Here is a 20,505-nt window from a genome sequence, read left to right on the forward strand (position 1 = left end):
CTAGGGGCTGTGGTGGTCTGTGATGGTCTAGGGGCTGTGGTGGTCTGGGGGCTGTGGTGGTCTGGGGGGCTGTGGTGGTCTATGGGCTGTGGTGGTCTGGGGGCTGTCTAGGGTGGTCTAGGGGCTGTGGTGGTCTAGGGGCTGTGGTTGTCTGTGGGCTGTGATGGTCTGGGGGCTGTGATGGTCTGGGGGCTGTGGTGGTCTGTGATGGTCTAGGGGCTGTGGTGGTCTGAGTCCTACCTTTCCCTGCAGAGGTCCCTGGATGAGTTTGGGGTACTTCTGTGTGGAGCTGTTCCCATGCCCCAACTTTCCGTAGTCCCCGTCTCCCCAACTGAACACCTCTCCCTCCGTGGTGAAGGCCAGTGTGTGTCCGTCCGACCCCTTCGAAGACGTCACCTTTTTGATGGCGCGGTGAGGTTCAAAGGTCAGCTTCTTGAGAGACGATTGGTTGTTGGAGTCTCCCAGACCCAATCTGCCGTAGCTGCCTTTACCACAGGCTCTGACAGAGCCGTCAGAAGAGATGACGAAGGTGCAATATTGGCCTGCCTCAATCTGACACAGACAGACAAGCACAGGGTTTAGGATTCACACTTGTCAATGGGCATTGACCAGCGTTAAGGGACACTGGTTTAAGACATTCAATATAGGCTTGGACGGTATACCGACAGTATAGTATAACTAGCTAGCCATTTCATACTGGTTACACTTGGAAGGTATACCGATAGTATAGTATAACTAGCTAGCCATTTCACACTGGTTACACTTGGACGATATGCTGATATGGCTAGCTAGTTATACTAACTTAACACACTGGTTACACTTGGACGGTATACCGACAGTATAGTATAACTAGCTATCCATTTCACACTGGTTACACTTGGACGATATGCTGATATGGCTAGCTAGTTATACTAACTTAACACACTGGTTACACTTGGACGGTATACCGATAGTATAGTATAACTAGCTAACCATTTCACACTGGTTACACTTGGACGGTATACCGACAGTATAGTATAACTAGCTAGCCATTTCACACTGGTTACACTTGGACGATATGCTGATATGGCTAGCTATAACTACTAGCCATTTCACACTGGTTACACTTGGACGGTATACCGATAGGTTAGTATAACTAGCTAGCCATTTCACACTGGTTACACTTGGACGGTATACCGATATGTTAGTATAACTAGCTAGCCATTTCACACAGGTTACACTTGGACGGTATACCGATAGGTTAGTATAACTAGCTAGCCATTTCACACTGGTTACACTTGGACGGTATACCGATAGGTTAGTATAACTAGCTAGCCATTTCACACAGGTTACACTTGGACGGTATACCGATAGGTTAGTATAACTAGCTAGCCATTTCACACTGGTTACACTTGGACGGTATACCGATAGGTTAGTATAACTAGCTAGCCATTTCATACTGGTTACACTTGGACAGTATACCGATAGTATAGTATAACTAGCTAGCCATTTCATACTGGTTACACTTGGACGGTATACCGATAGTATAGTATAACTAGCTAGCCATTTCACACTGGTTACACTTGGACGGTATACCGATATGGTTAGTATAACTAGCTAGCCATTTCACACTGGTTACACTTGGACGGTATACCGATAGGTTAGTATAACTAGCTAGCCATTTCACACTGGTTACACTTGGACGGTATACCGATAGGTTAGTATAACTAGCTAGCCATTTCACACTGGTTACACTTGGAAGGTATACCGATAGTATAGTATAACTAGCTAGCCATTTCACACTGGTTACACTTGGACGGTATACCGATAGGTTAGTATAACTAGCTAGCCATTTCATACTGGTTACACTTGGACGGTATACCGATAGTATAGTATAACTAGCTAGCCATTTCATACTGGTTACACTTAGACGGTATACTGATAGTATAGTATAACTAGCTAGCCATTTCATACTGGTTACACTTGGACGGTATGCCAACAGTATAGTATAACTAGCTAGCCATTTCACACAGGTTACACTTGGTCATACCGTATACAGGTGATAGTACAGGTGTAATAGCCACAGGATGGTTTTCCAATACCGTAAAATAGGTAGAAAGTATGTCTTTATTATTATTATTTTATTTTTAAATACATTTTTTAAAATGTAGAAGCTACTTTTTAAGTGTAATACCTGCAGTGGACAGGTGTAATACCTGCAGTGGACAGGTGTAATACCTGCAGTGGACAGGTGTAATACCTGCAGTGGACAGGTTTAATACCTGCAGTGGACAGGTGTAATACCTGCAGTGGACAGGTGTAATACCTGCAGTGGACAGGTGTAATACCTGCAGTGGACTGGTGTAATACCTGCAGTGGACTGGTGTAATACCTGCAGTGGACTGGTGTAATACCTGCAGTGGACAGGTGTAATACCTGCAGTGGACAGGTGTAATACCTTCAGTGGACTGGTGTAATACCTGCAGTGGACTGGTGTAATACCTGCAGTGGACAGGTGTAATACCTGCAGTGGACAGGTGTAATACCTTCAGTGGACTGGTGTAATACCTGCAGTGGACAGGTGTATTACCTGCAGTGGACTGGTGTAATACCTGCAGTGGACTGGTGTAATACCTGCAGTGGACAGGTGTAATACCTTCAGTGGACTGGTGTAATACCTGCAGTGGACAGGTGTATTACCTGCAGTGGACTAGTGTAATACCTGCAGTGGACTGGTGTAATACCTGCAGTGGACAGGTGTAATACCTGCAGTGGACAGGTGTAATACCTGCAGTGGACAGGTTTAATACCTGCAGTGGACAGGTGTAATACCTGCAGTGGACAGGTGTAATACCTGCAGTGGACAGGTGTAATACCTGCAGTGGACAGGTGTAATACCTGCAGTGGACAGGTGTAATACCTGCAGTGGACAGGTGTAATACCTGCAGTGGACAGGTGTAATACCTGCAGTGGACAGGTGTAATACCTGCAGTGGACAGGTGTAATACCTGCAGTGGACAGGTGTAATACCTGCAGTGGACAGGTGTAATACCTGCAGTGGACAGGTGTAATACCTGCAGTGGACAGGTGTAATACCTGCAGTGGACAGGTGTAATACCTGCAGTGGACTGGTGTAATACCTGCAGTGGACAGGTGTAATACCTGCAGTGGACTGGTGTAATACCTGCAGTGGACAGGTGTAATACCTTCAGTGGACTGGTGTAATACCTGCAGTGGACAGGTGTATTACCTGCAGTGGACAGGTGTAATACCTGCAGTGGACAGGTGTAATACCTGCAGTGGACAGGTGTAATACCTGCAGTGGACAGGTGTAATACCTGCAGTGGACAGGTGTAATACCTGCAGTGGACAGGTGTAATACCTGCAGTGGACAGGTGTAATACCTGCAGTGGACAGGTGTAATACCTGCAGTGGACAGGTGTAATACCTGCAGTGGACAGGTGTAATACCTGCAGTGGACAGGTGTAATACCTGCAGTGGACAGGTGTAATACCTGCAGTGGACAGGTGTAATACCTGCAGTGGACAGGTGTAATACCTGCAGTGGACAGGTGTATTACGTTAGGAGATAAAGAAGACTGTGTTCTTAATTTCACCTGACACATCATTATCCATTAGTGGCTTTACCGGTAGTCCCCAGTCACGTGCTGTTTGGTGACAAGCACACAACGACCAGAGACCCGCTGTCACGCCCTGACCTTAGTTGTCTTTGTTTTCTCTATTATTTTGGTCGGGTCAGGGTGTGACGAGGGTGGTTTGTGATATCAGACCGTCAGGACAGGAGATGTGTCACGCCTTGGTCATTGTATTTTGTGTTTTTGTTATATGTTTGGGTAGGCCAGGGTGTGACATGGGTTTATATGTTGTTTTCGTATTGGGGTTTGTAGTTTTGGGATCGCGGCTGATTAGGGGTGTTGTATAGGCTTGGCTGCCTGAGGCGATTCTCAATCAGAGTCAGGTGATTCTAGTTGTCTCTGATTGGGAACCGTATTTAGGTAGCCTCAGTTTCGCTTTGTAATTTGTGGGTGATTGTTCCTGTCTTTGTGTAGTGTGCACCAGATAGGCTGTAATAGGTTTCACGTTCCGTTTGTTGTTTTGTATTTCACAGTTATTTCATGTATCGTTCATTTTTCCTTTATTAAAGATCATGAGTAACCACCACGCTGCATTTCGGTCCGACTCTCTTTCCACAACAGACGAAAGCCGTTACAGGGTCAGGGTGTGACGAGGGTGGTTTGTGTCGTTTTTGTATTGTCTAGGGGTTTGTATGTCTAGGGGTTTTTGTATGTCTAGGGTTGTTGTATGTCTAGGGGTTTTTGTATATCTAGGGGGTTTTGTATGTCTAGGGGTTGTTGTATATCTAGGGGTTTTGTATGTCTAGGGTTGTTGTATATCTAGGGGTTTTTGTATGTCTAGGGGTTGTTGTATATCTAGGGGTTTTGTATGTCTAGGGTTGTTGTATATCTAGGGGTTTTGTATGTCTAGGGGTTGTTGTATGTCTAGGGGTTGTTGTATGTCTAGGGGTTTTTGTATTGTCTTGTATATCTAGGGGTTTTGTATGTCTAGGGGGTTTTGTATGTCTAGGGGTTTTGTATGTCTAGGGGTTTTTGTATTGTCTAGGGGTTGTTGTATATCTAGGGGTTTTTGTATATCTAGGGGTTTTGTATGTCTAGGGGTTGTTGTATATCTAGGGGTTTTGTATGTCTAGGGGGTTTTGTATGTCTAGGGGTTGTTGTATATCTAGGGGGTTTTGTATGTCTAGGGGTTGTTGTATATCTAGGGGGTTTTGTATGTCTAGGGGTTGTTGTATATCTAGGGTTTTTTTGTATGTCTAGGGGTTGTTGTATATCTAGGGGTTTTTATGTCTAGGGGTTTTGTATGTCTAGGGGTTGTTGTATATCTAGGGGTTTTGTATGTCTAGGGGTTGTTGTATATCTAGGGGTTTTGTATGTCTAGGGGTTTTGTATATCTAGGGGTTTTGTATGTCTAGGGGTTGTTGTATGTCTAGGGGTTGTTGTATGTCTAGGGGTTTTGTATTGTCTAGGGGTTGTTGTATATCTAGGGGGTTTTGTATGTCTAGGGGTTGTTGTATATCTAGGGGGTTTTGTATGTCTAGGGGTTGTTGTATGTCTAGGGGTTGTTGTATGTCTAGGGGTTTTTGTATTGTCTAGGGGTTGTTGTATATCTAGGGGGTTTTGTATTGTCTAGGGGTTGTTGTATATCTAGGGGGTTTTGTATGTCTAGGGGGTTTTGTATGTCTAGGGGTTTTGTATGTCTAGGGGTTTTGTATGTCTAGGGGTTTTTGTATTGTCTAGGGGTTGTTGTATATCTAGGGGGTTTTGTATGTCTAAGGGTTTTTGTATATCTAGGGGGTTTTGTATGTCTAGAGGTTGTTGTATATCTAGGTGTTTCTATCTCTATGGTAGCCTAGATTGGTTCCCAATCAGAGGCAGCTGTTTATCGTTGTCTCTGATTGGGGACCATATTTAGGTAGCCATATTCCTTGGGTATTTTGTGGGTTATTGTCTATGTGTAGTTGCCTGTCAGCACTTGCTATTGTAGCTTCACGTTCATTTTGTTAGTTTGTTAATAAGTGTTCTTCGTTTAATTAAAAGAAGAATGTCTTCTAATCGGTCTCCTCGTTGTGACGAACGTGACACCCGGAGCCTTGTGAACAATCATGTATATTAACCCTGAATTGCTGATACTATGTACTTGCCATTGAGGGGCTTTGAACCCACCGGTCGGCCATATTGGTTCTCCCCAGTAGGAGCAGTCCTCCATAGGAATGGATAGAACTCTACAGTATTTCAATTAAATGTTTCAAAGAACAAAACGACATGTATTTAAGTATTTTTCTGTAACACCGGGTCTCTGGTCGTTGTGTGCTTGTCACCAAACAGCACGTGACTGGGGACTACCTCCTCCAAAAAAATATATTTTTATTTTATTTAACATTTTTATGTTTAGCTTTTTATGTTAAAGGTATGCATCAGGGTGTCTGTAATGGAATAAATGTGTCAAAAATGAAATAAGACATTTATAAATGCATTTCTATAGCTTTTTTTACAACGGAGGAGGAGTACCAAGATGGCTGCCCTGTGGCTTCAATACAGCAACCCCTGTCAGTCATCCAGGGTTTATACACATCATTGCTTGTGAGTCACTCGCCAGGCTATCAAGTTGCAGTATGTAATTCACAACAGCTAGATATCTTATGATTATTAAGTTAACTGCCTGAAATGTGCTCCATGCTCTGTGCATTTGGTTTGCTAATTTTGTAGCTCGTTAGCTATCTAGCTAAGCGGTTAGTTTCTTCTAGAATTAAGCTTCTCTTGGTAACAGCAGAGAATCAAGAGATGACGTGGATGTTGACTATGGCAGCCCCCCTGATTCAGAGGGGCTGGGTTAAATGCGTTGGACACAATTCAGTTGAATGTATCCAGTTGTACAAATGACTAGGTATGGCAGACCCCCCGCACAGCCCCTTTCTGTCTAATATATGTTTTGTGCGTGCAGCAAACTGTGAGTACCATTTTTGCGTAACTTTATGAGCTAGGACATCTGTCCATGTCAAATACTGTATAAAATGTTCACAATGCACTCGTTAGCATTTGGTTAGCATTCTCTATGGGATTTTAAATGTACTTGTTAGCATTGCTAACCTTTCGGATTACAGAAGCTCAGTGGGGTTTGAAAATTGTGCCCATTTTGTTCATTGCCGGTATTATCGAATATCCCGGTATTACTGAATATCCCGGTATTACTGAATATCCCGGTATTACCGAATATCCCGGTATTACCGAATATCCCGGTATTACCGAATATCCCGGTATTACCGAATATCTCGGTATTACCGAATATCCCAATATTACCGAATATCCCGGTATTACTGAATATCCCAATATTACCGAATATCCCGGTATTACTGAATATCCCAATATTACCGAATATCCCGGTATTACCGAATATCCCGGTATTACTGAATATCCCAATATTATCGAATATCTCGGTATTACTGAATATCCCGATATTACCGAATATCCCGGTATTACCAAATATCCCGGTATTACCGAATATCCCAATATTACCGAATATCCCGGTATTACTGAATATCTCGGTATTACTGAATATCTCGGTATTACCGAATATCCCGGTATTACTGAATATCTCGGTATTACCGAATATCCCGGTATTACCGAATATCCCGGTATTACTGAATATCCCGGTATTACCGAATATCCCGGTATTACTGAATATCCCGGTATTACTGAATATCCCAGTATTACCGAATATCCCGGTATTACCGAATATCCCAGTATGGCACAAGGCTTGAAGGTATGACAATCCGAATACCGCCCAAGCTTAATGTAACATCTCAATAACCATGATTGGAGAACAGAAGACGGGAAGCACAGAGTAACCGTTACTTTTTAATCCATGAAAGCCACTCTTCACGCGCCAATGGATTTTCACTTTGTCTCTTCTTTAAAGTCTCCTCTCAGAACTAGGCTACACTAGCTAACTTCTCCAGAGACGTAATACCGAGGGGAATCAGCTTTCCTTATAAACCAGTGGTTGTCAAAACCCTCTGGGCCCCCCCACGAGCCCTTCCATATATTTTAACTAATTCAGAGCTAACCCACCTGATTCAACTAATCATCAAGTCGTTGATTAGATCAGGTGACCTAATTCAAGGCCAAAACAAAATTGTGAAACGTCTGGAGGTTCACCCGAGAAGAGCTTCGAGAACCACTGGCTTTAAAAATAAAAAATAAAAAGACAAACAGGAAATGACACACACACACACCTTTGGAGACCTGTGGTCTCTTACCGTCTGTGCGTCGGCGAAGCTGGGTGCCAACTTGGGCTGGAGGATCTTCTCCTGTGTTCCCTCCACCAGCTGGTGGGAGCTGTTACTGCCCCAGACGTACACCTCACACGTCTCTGACAACATGGGAGCCTCGCCGGTCTGGAGGCTGTCTGGGCTGGCACAGGAACGGGAGTAGTCTGACGCCATCCTGCACACCTGGGAGGAAGTAGTGCTTAACTTGAGAAGGCTACCTACCTACATATAAACCTTCGTAACCCATACATATCGCATTCATAAGCAGTATATAAAAGCTGTTCAGAAGACTTTTTATTATTTTATTTTTAAACGTAAATTGACCTGCACATTTTTGTTTATTTTTGAGTTGATATTTTACCTCTTCGAACAGACAGAGAGCTGCTTCATACAAAGAGCACAGCCCGTCTGATGTCCGAGTCGGTTCCCTCCACTGACTCCTGTCTGCTGACGAGCCCTGGACAGATACACAGTCAGCCACAGAGACATGTAGGGAGACATCAGATACACAGTCAGCCACAGAGACATGTAGGGAGACATCAGATACACAGAGACATGTAGGGAGACATCAGATACACAGTCAGACACAGAGACATGTAGGGAGACATCAGATACACAGAGACATGTAGGGAGACATCAGATACACAGAGACATGTAGGGAGACATCAGATACACAGAGATATGTAGGGAGACATCAGATACACAGAGACATGTAGGGAGACATCAGATACACAGTCAGCCACAGAGACATGTAGGGAGACATCAGATACACAGTCAGACACAGAGACATATAGGGAGACATCAGATACACAGAGACATATAGGGAGACATCAGATACACAGAGACATGTAGGGAGACATCAGATACACAGTCAGCCACAGAGACATGTAGGGAGACATCAGATACACAGAGACATGTAGGGAGACATCAGATACACAGTCAGCCACAGAGACATGTAGGGAGACATCAGATACACAGAGACATGTAGGGAGACATCAGATACACAGAGACATGTAGGGAGACATCAGATACACAGAGACATGTAGGGAGACATCAGATACACAGAGACATGTAGGGAGACATCAGATACACAGAGACATGTAGGGAGACATCAGAGACACAGAGACATGTAGGGAGACATCAGAGACACAGTCAGACACAGAGACATATAGGGAGACATCAGAGACACAGAGACATATAGGGAGACATCAGAGACACAGAGACATGTAGGGAGACATCAGATACACAGTCAGCCACAGAGACATGTAGGGAGACATCAGATACACAGAGACATGTAGGGAGACATCAGATACACAGAGACATGTAGGGAGACATCAGAGACACAGAGACATGTAGGGAGACATCAGAGACACAGTCAGACACAGAGACATATAGGGAGACATCAGAGACACAGAGACATGTAGTGAGACATCAGAGACACAGAGACATGTAGGGAGACATCAGATACACAGAGACATGTAGGGAGACATCAGAGACACAGAGACATGTAGGGAGACATCAGATACACAGAGACATATAGGGAGACATCAGATACACAGAGACATGTAGGGAGACATCAGAGACACAGAGACATGTAGGGAGACATCAGAGACACAGAGACATGTAGGGAGACATCAGATACACAGTCAGACACAGAGACATGTAGGGAGACATCAGAGACACAGTCAGACACAGAGACATGTAGGGAGACATCAGATACACAGAGACATGTAGGGAGACATCAGATACACAGAGACATGTAGGGAGACATCAGATACACAGAGACATGTAGGGAGACATCAGAGACACAGAGACATGTAGGGAGACATCAGATACACAGAGACATGTAGGGAGACATCAGATACACAGAGACATATAGGGAGACATCAGATACACAGAGACATGTAGGGAGACATCAGATACACAGAGACATGTAGGGAGACATCAGATACACAGAGACATGTAGGGAGACATCAGATACACAGTCAGACACAGAGACATATAGGGAGACATCAGAGACACAGAGACATGTAGGAGACATCAGAGACACAGAGACATGTAGGAGACATCAGATACACAGAGACATGTAGGGAGACATCAGAGACACAGAGACATGTAGGGAGACATCAGATACACAGTCAGACACAGAGACATGTAGGGAGACATCAGAGACACAGAGACATATAGGGAGACATCAGAGACACAGAGACATGTAGGGAGACATCAGAGACACAGAGACATATAGGGAGACATCAGAGACACAGTCAGACACAGAGACATGTAGGGAGACATCAGAGACACAGAGACATATAGGGAGACATCAGAGACACAGAGACATATAGGGAGACATCAGAGACACAGAGACATGTAGGGAGACATCAGAGACACAGAGACATGTAGGGAGACATCAGATACACAGAGAGACATGTAGGGAGACATCAGATACACAGAGACATGTAGGGAGACATCAGAGACACAGAGACATGTAGGGAGACATCAGAGACACAGAGACATATAGGGAGACATCAGAGACACAGAGACATGTAGGGAGACATCAGATACACAGAGACATGTAGGGAGACATCAGATACACAGAGACATGTAGGGAGACATCAGAGACACAGAGACATATAGGGAGACATCAGAGACACAGAGACATGTAGGGAGACATCAGAGACACAGAGACATATAGGGAGACATCAGAGACACAGAGACATGTAGGGAGACATCAGAGACACAGAGACATGTAGGGAGACATCAGAGACACAGAGACATATAGGGAGACATCAGAGACACAGAGACATGTAGGGAGACATCAGATACACAGAGACATGTAGGGAGACATCAGATACACAGAGACATGTAGGGAGACATCAGAGACACAGAGACATATAGGGAGACATCAGAGACACAGAGACATGTAGGGAGACATCAGAGACACAGAGACATATAGGGAGACATCAGAGACACAGAGACATGTAGGGAGACATCAGAGACACAGTCAGACACAGAGACATGTAGGGAGACATCAGAGACACAGAGACATATAGGGAGACATCAGAGACACAGAGACATGTAGGGAGACATCAGAGACACAGAGACATGTAGGGAGACATCAGATACACAGTCAGCCACAGAGACATATAGGGAGACATCAGAGACACAGAGACATGTAGGGAGACATCAGATACACAGAGACATGTAGGGAGACATCAGATACACAGAGACATGTAGGGAGACATCAGATACACAGAGACATGTAGGGAGACATCAGATACACAGAGACATGTAGGGAGACATCAGATACACAGAGACATGTAGGGAGACATCAGAGACACAGTCAGCCACAGAGACATGTAGGGAGACATCAGATACACAGAGACATGTAGGGAGACATCAGATACACAGAGACATGTAGGGAGACATCAGAGACACAGTCAGACACAGAGACATATAGGGAGACATCAGAGACACAGAGACATGTAGGGAGACATCAGATACACAGAGACATGTAGGGAGACATCAGATACACAGAGACATGTAGGGAGACATCAGATACACAGAGACATGTAGGGAGACATCAGATACACAGAGACATGTAGGGAGACATCAGATACACAGAGACATATAGGGAGACATCAGAGACACAGAGACATGTAGAAAGACATCAGATACACAGAGACATGTAGGGAGACATCAGATACACAGAGACATGTAGGGAGACATCAGATACACAGTCAGACACAGAGACATGTAGGGAGACATCAGATACACAGAGACATGTAGGGAGACATCAGATACACAGAGACATGTAGGGAGACATCAGATACACAGTCAGACACAGAGACATGTAGGGAGACATCAGATACACAGAGACATGTAGGGAGACATCAGATACACAGTCAGACACAGAGACATGTAGGGAGACATCAGATACACAGAGACATGTAGGGAGACATCAGATACACAGAGACATGTAGGGAGACATCAGATACACAGTCAGACACAGAGACATGTAGGGAGACATCAGATACACAGAGACATGTAGGGAGACATCAGATACACAGTCAGACACAGAGACATGTAGGGAGACATCAGATACACAGAGACATGTAGGGAGACATCAGATACACAGAGACATGTAGGGAGACATCAGATACACAGAGACATGTAGGGAGACATCAGAGACACAGAGACATGTAGGGAGACATCAGATACACAGAGACATATAGGGAGACATCAGATACACAGAGACATGTAGGGAGACATCAGATACACAGTCAGACACAGAGACATGTAGGGAGACATCAGATACACAGAGACATGTAGGGAGACATCAGATACACAGAGACATGTAGGGAGACATCAGATACACAGAGACATGTAGGGAGACATCAGATACACAGAGACATGTAGGGAGACATCAGATACACAGAGACATATAGGGAGACATCAGATACACAGTCAGACACAGAGACATGTAGGGAGACATCAGATACACAGAGACATGTAGGGAGACATCAGATACACAGAGACATATAGGGAGACATCAGATACACAGTCAGCCACAGAGACATGTAGGGAGACATCAGATACACAGAGACATGTAGGGAGACATCAGATACACAGAGACATGTAGGGAGACATCAGATACACAGTCAGACACAGAGACATGTAGGGAGACATCAGATACACAGAGACATGTAGGGAGACATCAGATACACAGAGACATGTAGGGAGACATCAGATACACAGTCAGACACAGAGACATGTAGGGAGACATCAGATACACAGAGACATGTAGGGAGACATCAGATACAAAGAGACATGTAGGGAGACATCAGATACACAGTCAGACACAGAGACATGTAGGGAGACATCAGATACACAGAGACATGTAGGGAGACATCAGATACACAGAGACATGTAGGGAGACATCAGATACACAGAGACATGTAGGGAGACATCAGATACACAGAGACATGTAGGGAGACATCAGATACACAGTCAGACACAGAGACATGTAGGGAGACATCAGATACACAGAGACATGTAGGGAGACATCAGATACACAGAGACATATAGGGAGACATCAGAGACACAGAGACATGTAGGGAGACATCAGATACACAGAGACAGACATCAGACACAGAGACATGTAGGGAGACATCAGATACACAGTCAGACACAGAGACATGTAGGGAGACATCAGATACACAGAGACATGTAGGGAGACATCAGATACACAGAGACATGTAGGGAGACATCAGATACACAGAGACATGTAGGGAGACATCAGAGACACAGAGACATGTAGGGAGACATCAGAGACACAGTCAGACACAGAGACATGTAGGGAGACATCAGAGACACAGAGACATATAGGGAGACATCAGAGACACAGAGACATGTAGGGAGACATCAGATACACAGAGACATGTAGGGAGACATCAGATACACAGAGACATGTAGGGAGACATCAGATACACAGAGACATATAGGGAGACATCAGATACACAGAGACATGTAGGGAGACATCAGATACACAGTCAGACACAGAGACATGTAGGGAGACATCAGATACACAGAGACATGTAGGGAGACATCAGATACACAGAGACATGTAGGGAGACATCAGATACACAGAGACATGTAGGGAGACATCAGATACACAGAGACATGTAGGGAGACATCAGATACACAGTCAGACACAGAGACATGTAGGGAGACATCAGATACACAGAGACATGTAGGGAGACAACAGATACACAGAGACATGTAGGGAGACATCAGATACACAGAGACATGTAGGGAGACATCAGATACACAGAGACATGTAGGGAGACAACAGATACACAGAGACATATAGGGAGACATCAGATACACAGAGACATGTAGGGAGACATCAGATACACAGAGACATGTAGGGAGACATCAGAGACACAGAGACATGTAGGGAGACATCAGAGACACAGAGACATATAGGGAGACATCAGATACACAGAGACATGTAAGGAGACATCAGAGACACAGAGACATGTAGGGAGACATCAGATACACAGAGACATGTAGGGAGACATCAGATACACAGAGACATGTAGGGAGACATCAGAGACACAGAGACATGTAGGGAGACATCAGAGACACAGTCAGACACAGAGACATATAGGGAGACATCAGAGACACAGAGACATGTAGGGAGACATCAGATACACAGAGACATATAGGGAGACATCAGAGACACAGAGACATGTAGGGAGACATCAGAGACACAGAGACATGTAGGGAGACATCAGAGACACAGTCAGCCACAGAGACATATAGGGAGACATCAGAGACACAGTCAGCCACAGAGACATGTAGGGAGACATCAGATACACAGAGACATGTAGGGAGACATCAGAGACACAGAGACATGTAGGGAGACATCAGAGACACAGAGACATGTAGGGAGACATCAGAGACACAGAGACATGTAGGGAGACATCAGATACACAGATACATGTAGGGAGACATCAGATACACAGAGACATGTAGGGAGACATCAGAGACACAGAGACATGTAGGGAGACATCAGATACACAGAGACATATAGGGAGACATCAGAGACACAGAGACATGTAGGGAGACATCAGAGACACAGAGACATGTAGGGAGACATCAGAGACACAGTCAGCCACAGAGACATATAGGGAGACATCAGATACACAGTCAGACACAGAGACATGTAGGGAGACATCAGAGACACAGAGACATGTAGGGAGACATCAGAGACACAGAGACATGTAGGGAGACATCAGAGACACAGAGACATGTAGGGAGACATCAGATACACAGAGACATGTAGGGAGACATCAGATACACAGAGACATGTAGGGAGACATCAGAGACACAGAGACATGTAGGGAGACATCAGATACACAGAGACATATAGGGAGACATCAGAGACACAGAGACATGTAGGGAGACATCAGAGACACAGATACATGTAGGGAGACATCAGAGACACAGAGACATGTAGGGAGACATCAGATACACAGAGACATGTAGGGAGACATCAGATACACAGTCAGACACAGAGACATGTAGGGAGACATCAGAGACACAGTCAGACACAGAGACATGTAGGGAGACATCAGAGACACAGAGACATGTAGGGAGACATCAGATACACAGAGACATGTAGGGAGACATCAGATACACAGTCAGCCACAGAGACATATAGGGAGACATCAGAGACACAGAGACATGTAGGGAGACATCAGATACACAGAGACATGTAGGGAGACATCAGATACACAGAGACATGTAGGGAGACATCAGATACACAGAGACATATAGGGAGACATCAGAGACACAGAGACATGTAGGGAGACATCAGAGACACAGAGACATGTAGGGAGACATCAGATACACAGAGACATGTAGGGAGACATCAGATACACAGAGACATGTAGGGAGACATCAGATACACAGAGACATGTAGGGAGACATCAGATACACAGAGACATGTAGGGAGACATCAGATACACAGAGACATGTAGGGAGACATCAGATACACAGAGACATGTAGGGAGACATCAGATACACAGAGACATGTAGGGAGACATCAGATACACAGAGACATATAGGGAGACATCAGAGACACAGTCAGCCACAGAGACATGTAGGGAGACATCAGATACACAGAGACATGTAGGGAGACATCAGATACACAGAGACATGTAGGGAGACATCAGATACACAGAGACATGTAGGGAGACATCAGATACACAGAGACATGTAGGGAGACATCAGATACACAGAGACATGTAGGGAGACATCAGAGACACAGAGACATGTAGGGAGACATCAGAGACACAGAGACATGTAGGGAGACATCAGATACACAGAGACATGTAGGGAGACATCAGATACACAGAGACATGTAGGGAGACATCAGATACACAGAGACATGTAGGGAGACATCAGAGACACAGAGACATGTAGGGAGACATCAGATACACAGAGACATGTAGGGAGACATCAGAGACAGAGACATGTAGGGAGACATCAGATACACAGAGACATGTAGGGAGACATCAGATACACAGAGACATGTAGGGAGACATCAGAGACACAGAGACATGTAGGGAGACATCAGATACACAGAGACATGTAGGAGACATCAGATACACAGAGACATGTAGGGAGACATCAGAGACATGTAGGGAGACATCAGAGACACAGAGACATATAGGGAGACATCAGAGACACAGAGACATGTAGGGAGACATCAGAGACACAGAGACATATAGGGAGACATCAGAGACACAGAGACATGTAGGGAGACATCAGAGACACAGAGACATGTAGGGAGACATCAGAGACACAGAGACATATAGGGAGACATCAGAGACACAGAGACATGTAGGGAGACATCAGATACACAGAGACATGTAGGGAGACATCAGATACACAGAGACATGTAGGGAGACATCAGAGACACAGAGACATGTAGGGAGACATCAGATACACAGAGACATGTAGGGAGACATCAGATACACAGTCAGACACAGAGACATGTAGGGAGACATCAGATACACAGAGACATGTAGGGAGACAGACACAGAGACATCAGGGAGACACAGAGACACAGAGACATGTAGGGAGACATCAGATACACAGAGACATGTAGGAGACATCAGATACACAGAGACATGTAGGGAGACATCAGATACACAGAGACATGTAGGGAGACATCAGATACACAGAGACATGTAGGGAGACATCAGAGACACAGAGACATGTAGGGAGACATCAGATACACAGAGACATATAGGGAGACATCAGAGACACAGAGACATGTAGGGAGACATCAGATACACAGTCAGACACAGAGACATGTAGACATGTTACACGGCATATGGAGAAAGGGGACCGTACAGAAGGACTCGTAACATAATCAATCAAGAGGTAATGAGAATAAGGAGAAGCTGGGAGAAGAAGCAGGAGGAATACATTGCCACCTGGTAATACAAAGAGCACAATAGACCTATAGAACACAATGGAAGTACACAACAAATCATGAACAATAAAGTGTGTCTAGGCTGGGTTTCTCCTAGGCACCGTGCTTCTACACCTGCATCGCTTGCTGTTTGGGGGTTTTAGACTGGGTTCCTGTACAGCACTTTGAGATATCAGCTGATGTAAAAAGGGCTTTATGAATACATTTGATTGGTTGTTTATAGGACTCTTACCAGGGAACGTCTCATCTGCATGAGGATGTTCATGAAGCAGTCGTATCCAATCAGCCCTTCCTGGTTGAGCAGACACGCCTTCATCTTCTCCTTCTCCATGGTGCTGACCACGGCGGACGCCACCAAGGCCATCTCCACCCACTCCAGAAGGTACCTCAGGGACCCCCTCTGGGCAGCCAGGCCCAGCAACAGCTCCGACGCCAGCCTCCGACCCAAGACGTCCGCCCCGGAGTTTGGCATGGTCACTCCCTTCAGGAAAGCGGTGACCTGGGTCAGGCAGTCCAGACCCATCGGGGGGATCTTACTCTCGTTGGCCAAGGAGAGGGGCGGCAGGGACGAGACCACGTCCATGGCCGTGTGGATGACGTCGTTGCAGAGGTTGAGTCCTCCGGGGCCCGGCGGCGGCGGCATCATCCAGCTCTGCCGGAGCAGAGCGAACAGCAGACTGAGGCCCGTTCGGACCCCCATCTCGATCAGAGCATCGGTGCTGGACCGCGGACGCTCGCTGACGGAGTGCAGGTCGGACGATCCGGAGTTGTTGTCGGGCGAGTGCTGCTGCTGCTTGACTTTGCCCTTGTCGTGGTACTTGTTGGACAGAGCGAAGAAGATCCTCTGAAGAACCAGCAGGCGTTTGCGGAGAGCGGAGGCGAAGGGAGAGTCGGAACACACCATCTTGGCCAACGCCATCTGGCTGCCGAGGAGTGCGTCTAGGTAGTGTTCCTGTTCATCGCTGGACAGGGACTCACGCTCAAAGTCTGGCAGCTGGGGTCCCTTCAGACACAACACCTGAGGACACAGCATTGACATTAGGCCTATGTAGTGTGTGTTGTGATGATGTGTTAGCTATGTGATGTTGTCACTGGGGGCCTCATTAAACCTTTAAGTCTGATCCCAGATCTGTTTGTGCTCAGGACCAAACAGATGTTGGTAATGACAGAGACTGACAAGGAGTTGGTATGATAGTATAAACAAACTGGCACTCGGGCTTAGCGATGACATATAGGGCTAATAATAATAATATATATATATTTTTTAATTAATAATAATAAAACTACATTTCTGCGCAATGCAGACGATAAAGTATTGGCTGTGTCGCCATATGGCCTCTACACAGAGAAGCCGAGTTCCATTTGGTACACAGACATTAACTCAATCTCATTCTGCTCCTCCCACCTGCTGGGGAAGGACGACCACCTCTTTGTTGGTGAGCAGCTTGGAGTAGAGCACGGACACGCCCTCCCGCGTGGAGATGGACTCGCTGTCGTCCGTGATCCACGAGCCGTTCAGGTGCTCCAGCCATTTGAGCTTCACTGGAGGTATCATCAGGGCCATGATGTCACTCTGGTGCCATTAGTCCTGGGAGGACAGGGGGACAGATATTAACGAGGACAGGGGACAGATATTAACGAGGACAGGGGACAGATATTAACGAGGACAGGGGGACAGATATTAACGAGGACAGGGGGACAGATATTAACGAGGACAGGGGGACAGATATTAACCTGTTGCTCCTACCCTCTACTTTTTTGAACATTTTGTTAAAAATCGCGCAACATTTCAGCGCCCTGCTACTCATGCCAGGAATATAGTACGTTCATATGGTTAGAATGTGTGTATAGGAAACCCTCGGACGTTTTTAAAACTGGTTAAATCACGACTGTGGCTATTACATAACGTGCGTTACATCGGAAAGCGCAGGAAAACCTGATCACAGAAAATGGAAATAAATATCCTTGCGCCACTTCCAGCAATTGTTAACAGTGAGCCGAATTAGATAAGACCGAGCATTCAACTCCCACAGCATCCCCATGTAGTCGAGTATCTTGTGAATTTAATCATCTTTGATTCTTGGTTGAACCGAAAGAGGGGCACCGCTTACCTCCGGTCTCCGCCCAGATCATTCGGAAGAGCTCTCTCCTGAAATTTTTCCAAGACGACAGCTAATGATATATACATCGCCTACGGATGATTTTTATCGCTTATTAACGTTTACTAATACCTAAAGTAGCATTACAAACGTATTTGAAGTGTTTTGTGAAAGTTTATCGTCTACTTTTTGAATTTTAAAAAATGACGTTACGTTGTGAAATCGCTGTTTTTCGTTTATCACACAGTCTACATATAACGATGTCTTGGCTTTATATGGCCCGATTTAATCGAAATAAAGACCCAATAGTGTTTATGGGACATCTAGGAGTGCCAACAAAGAAGATGGTGAAAGGTAATGACTGTTTTCTATTTTATTGTGCGGTTTGTGTAACGCCGAAATGCTAATTATTTTGTTTACGTCCCCTGCTGTGCTTTTCTGTTGTAGTGTATTGGTGCATGCTATCAGATAATAGCTTCTCATGCTGTCGCGAAAAGCATTTTAAAAATCTGACTTGTTGCCTGGATTCAACAGTGTAGCTTTAATTTGATACCCTGCATGTGTATTTTAATGAACTTTTGAGTTTTAACTAATACTATTAGCATTTAGCGTAGCGCATTTGCATTTCCAGAGCTCTAGTTGGGACGCAAGCGTCCCAGGTAGAGGTAAGAGGTTAACGAGGACAAGGGGACAGATATTAACGAGGACAGGGGGACAGATATTAACGAGGACAGGGGGACAGATATTAACGAGGACAGGGGGACAGATATTAACCATTAAGAAAGGAAAACAATCATAGGAACAACAATAAGCTATGACATAACCAGACAGACAGAGGAGAGACATTAACATCAACCAGACAGAGGAGACATATTAACATCAACCAGACAGACAGAGGAGAGACATATTAACATCAACCAGACAGAGGAGAGACATTAACATCAACCAGACAGAGGAGAGACATATTAACATCAACCAGACAGAGGAGAGACATTAACATCAACCAGACAGAGGAGAGACATATTAACATCAACCAGACAGACAGAGGAGAGACATTAACATCAACCAGACAGAGGAGAGACATTAACATCAACCAGACAGACAGAGGAGAGACATTAACATCAACCAGACAGAGGAGAGACATATTAACATCAACCAGACAGACAGAGGAGAGACATATTAACATCAACCAGACAGACAGAGGAGAGACATATTAACATCAACCAGACAGAGGAGAGACATTAACATCAACCAGACAGAGGAGAGACATTAACATCAACCAGACAGAGGAGAGACATATTAACATCAACCAGACAGAGTAGACATATTAACATCAACCAGACAGACAGAGGAGAGACATATTAACATCAACCAGACAGACAGAGGAGAGACATTAACATCAACCAGACAGAGGAGAGACATATTAACATCAACCAGACAGAGGAGAGACATATTAACATCAACCAGACAGACAGAGGAGAGACATATTAACATCAACCAGACAGACAGAGGAGAGACATATTAACATCAACCAGACAGAAAGAGGAGAGACAT

At 45.1% G+C, this 20,505-nt stretch overlaps 1 protein-coding gene across 1 annotated transcript in view; it reads right to left on the minus strand.

The window, feature by feature from the left end:
• LOC115118500 (probable E3 ubiquitin-protein ligase HERC1) overlaps nt 1–20,505 on the minus strand; it is a 61,945-nt gene that overhangs the window by 34,948 nt on the left and 6,492 nt on the right. The window contains exons 2-6 of the mRNA XM_065016944.1: nt 18,258–18,440; nt 17,085–17,870; nt 8,207–8,302; nt 7,834–8,028; nt 241–552 (exon numbers count right to left, since the gene is read on the minus strand). Coding sequence (XP_064873016.1) covers nt 241–552; nt 7,834–8,028; nt 8,207–8,302; nt 17,085–17,870; nt 18,258–18,416 — 1,548 coding nt within the window. The 5' untranslated portion in view covers nt 18,417–18,440. The remainder of the gene's footprint in view (nt 1–240; nt 553–7,833; nt 8,029–8,206; nt 8,303–17,084; nt 17,871–18,257; nt 18,441–20,505) is intronic.

Source organism: Oncorhynchus nerka, unplaced genomic scaffold (genome assembly GCF_034236695.1).
Source record: "Oncorhynchus nerka isolate Pitt River unplaced genomic scaffold, Oner_Uvic_2.0 unplaced_scaffold_727, whole genome shotgun sequence".
In the NCBI taxonomy this organism is placed as follows: Eukaryota; Metazoa; Chordata; class Actinopteri; order Salmoniformes; family Salmonidae; genus Oncorhynchus; species Oncorhynchus nerka.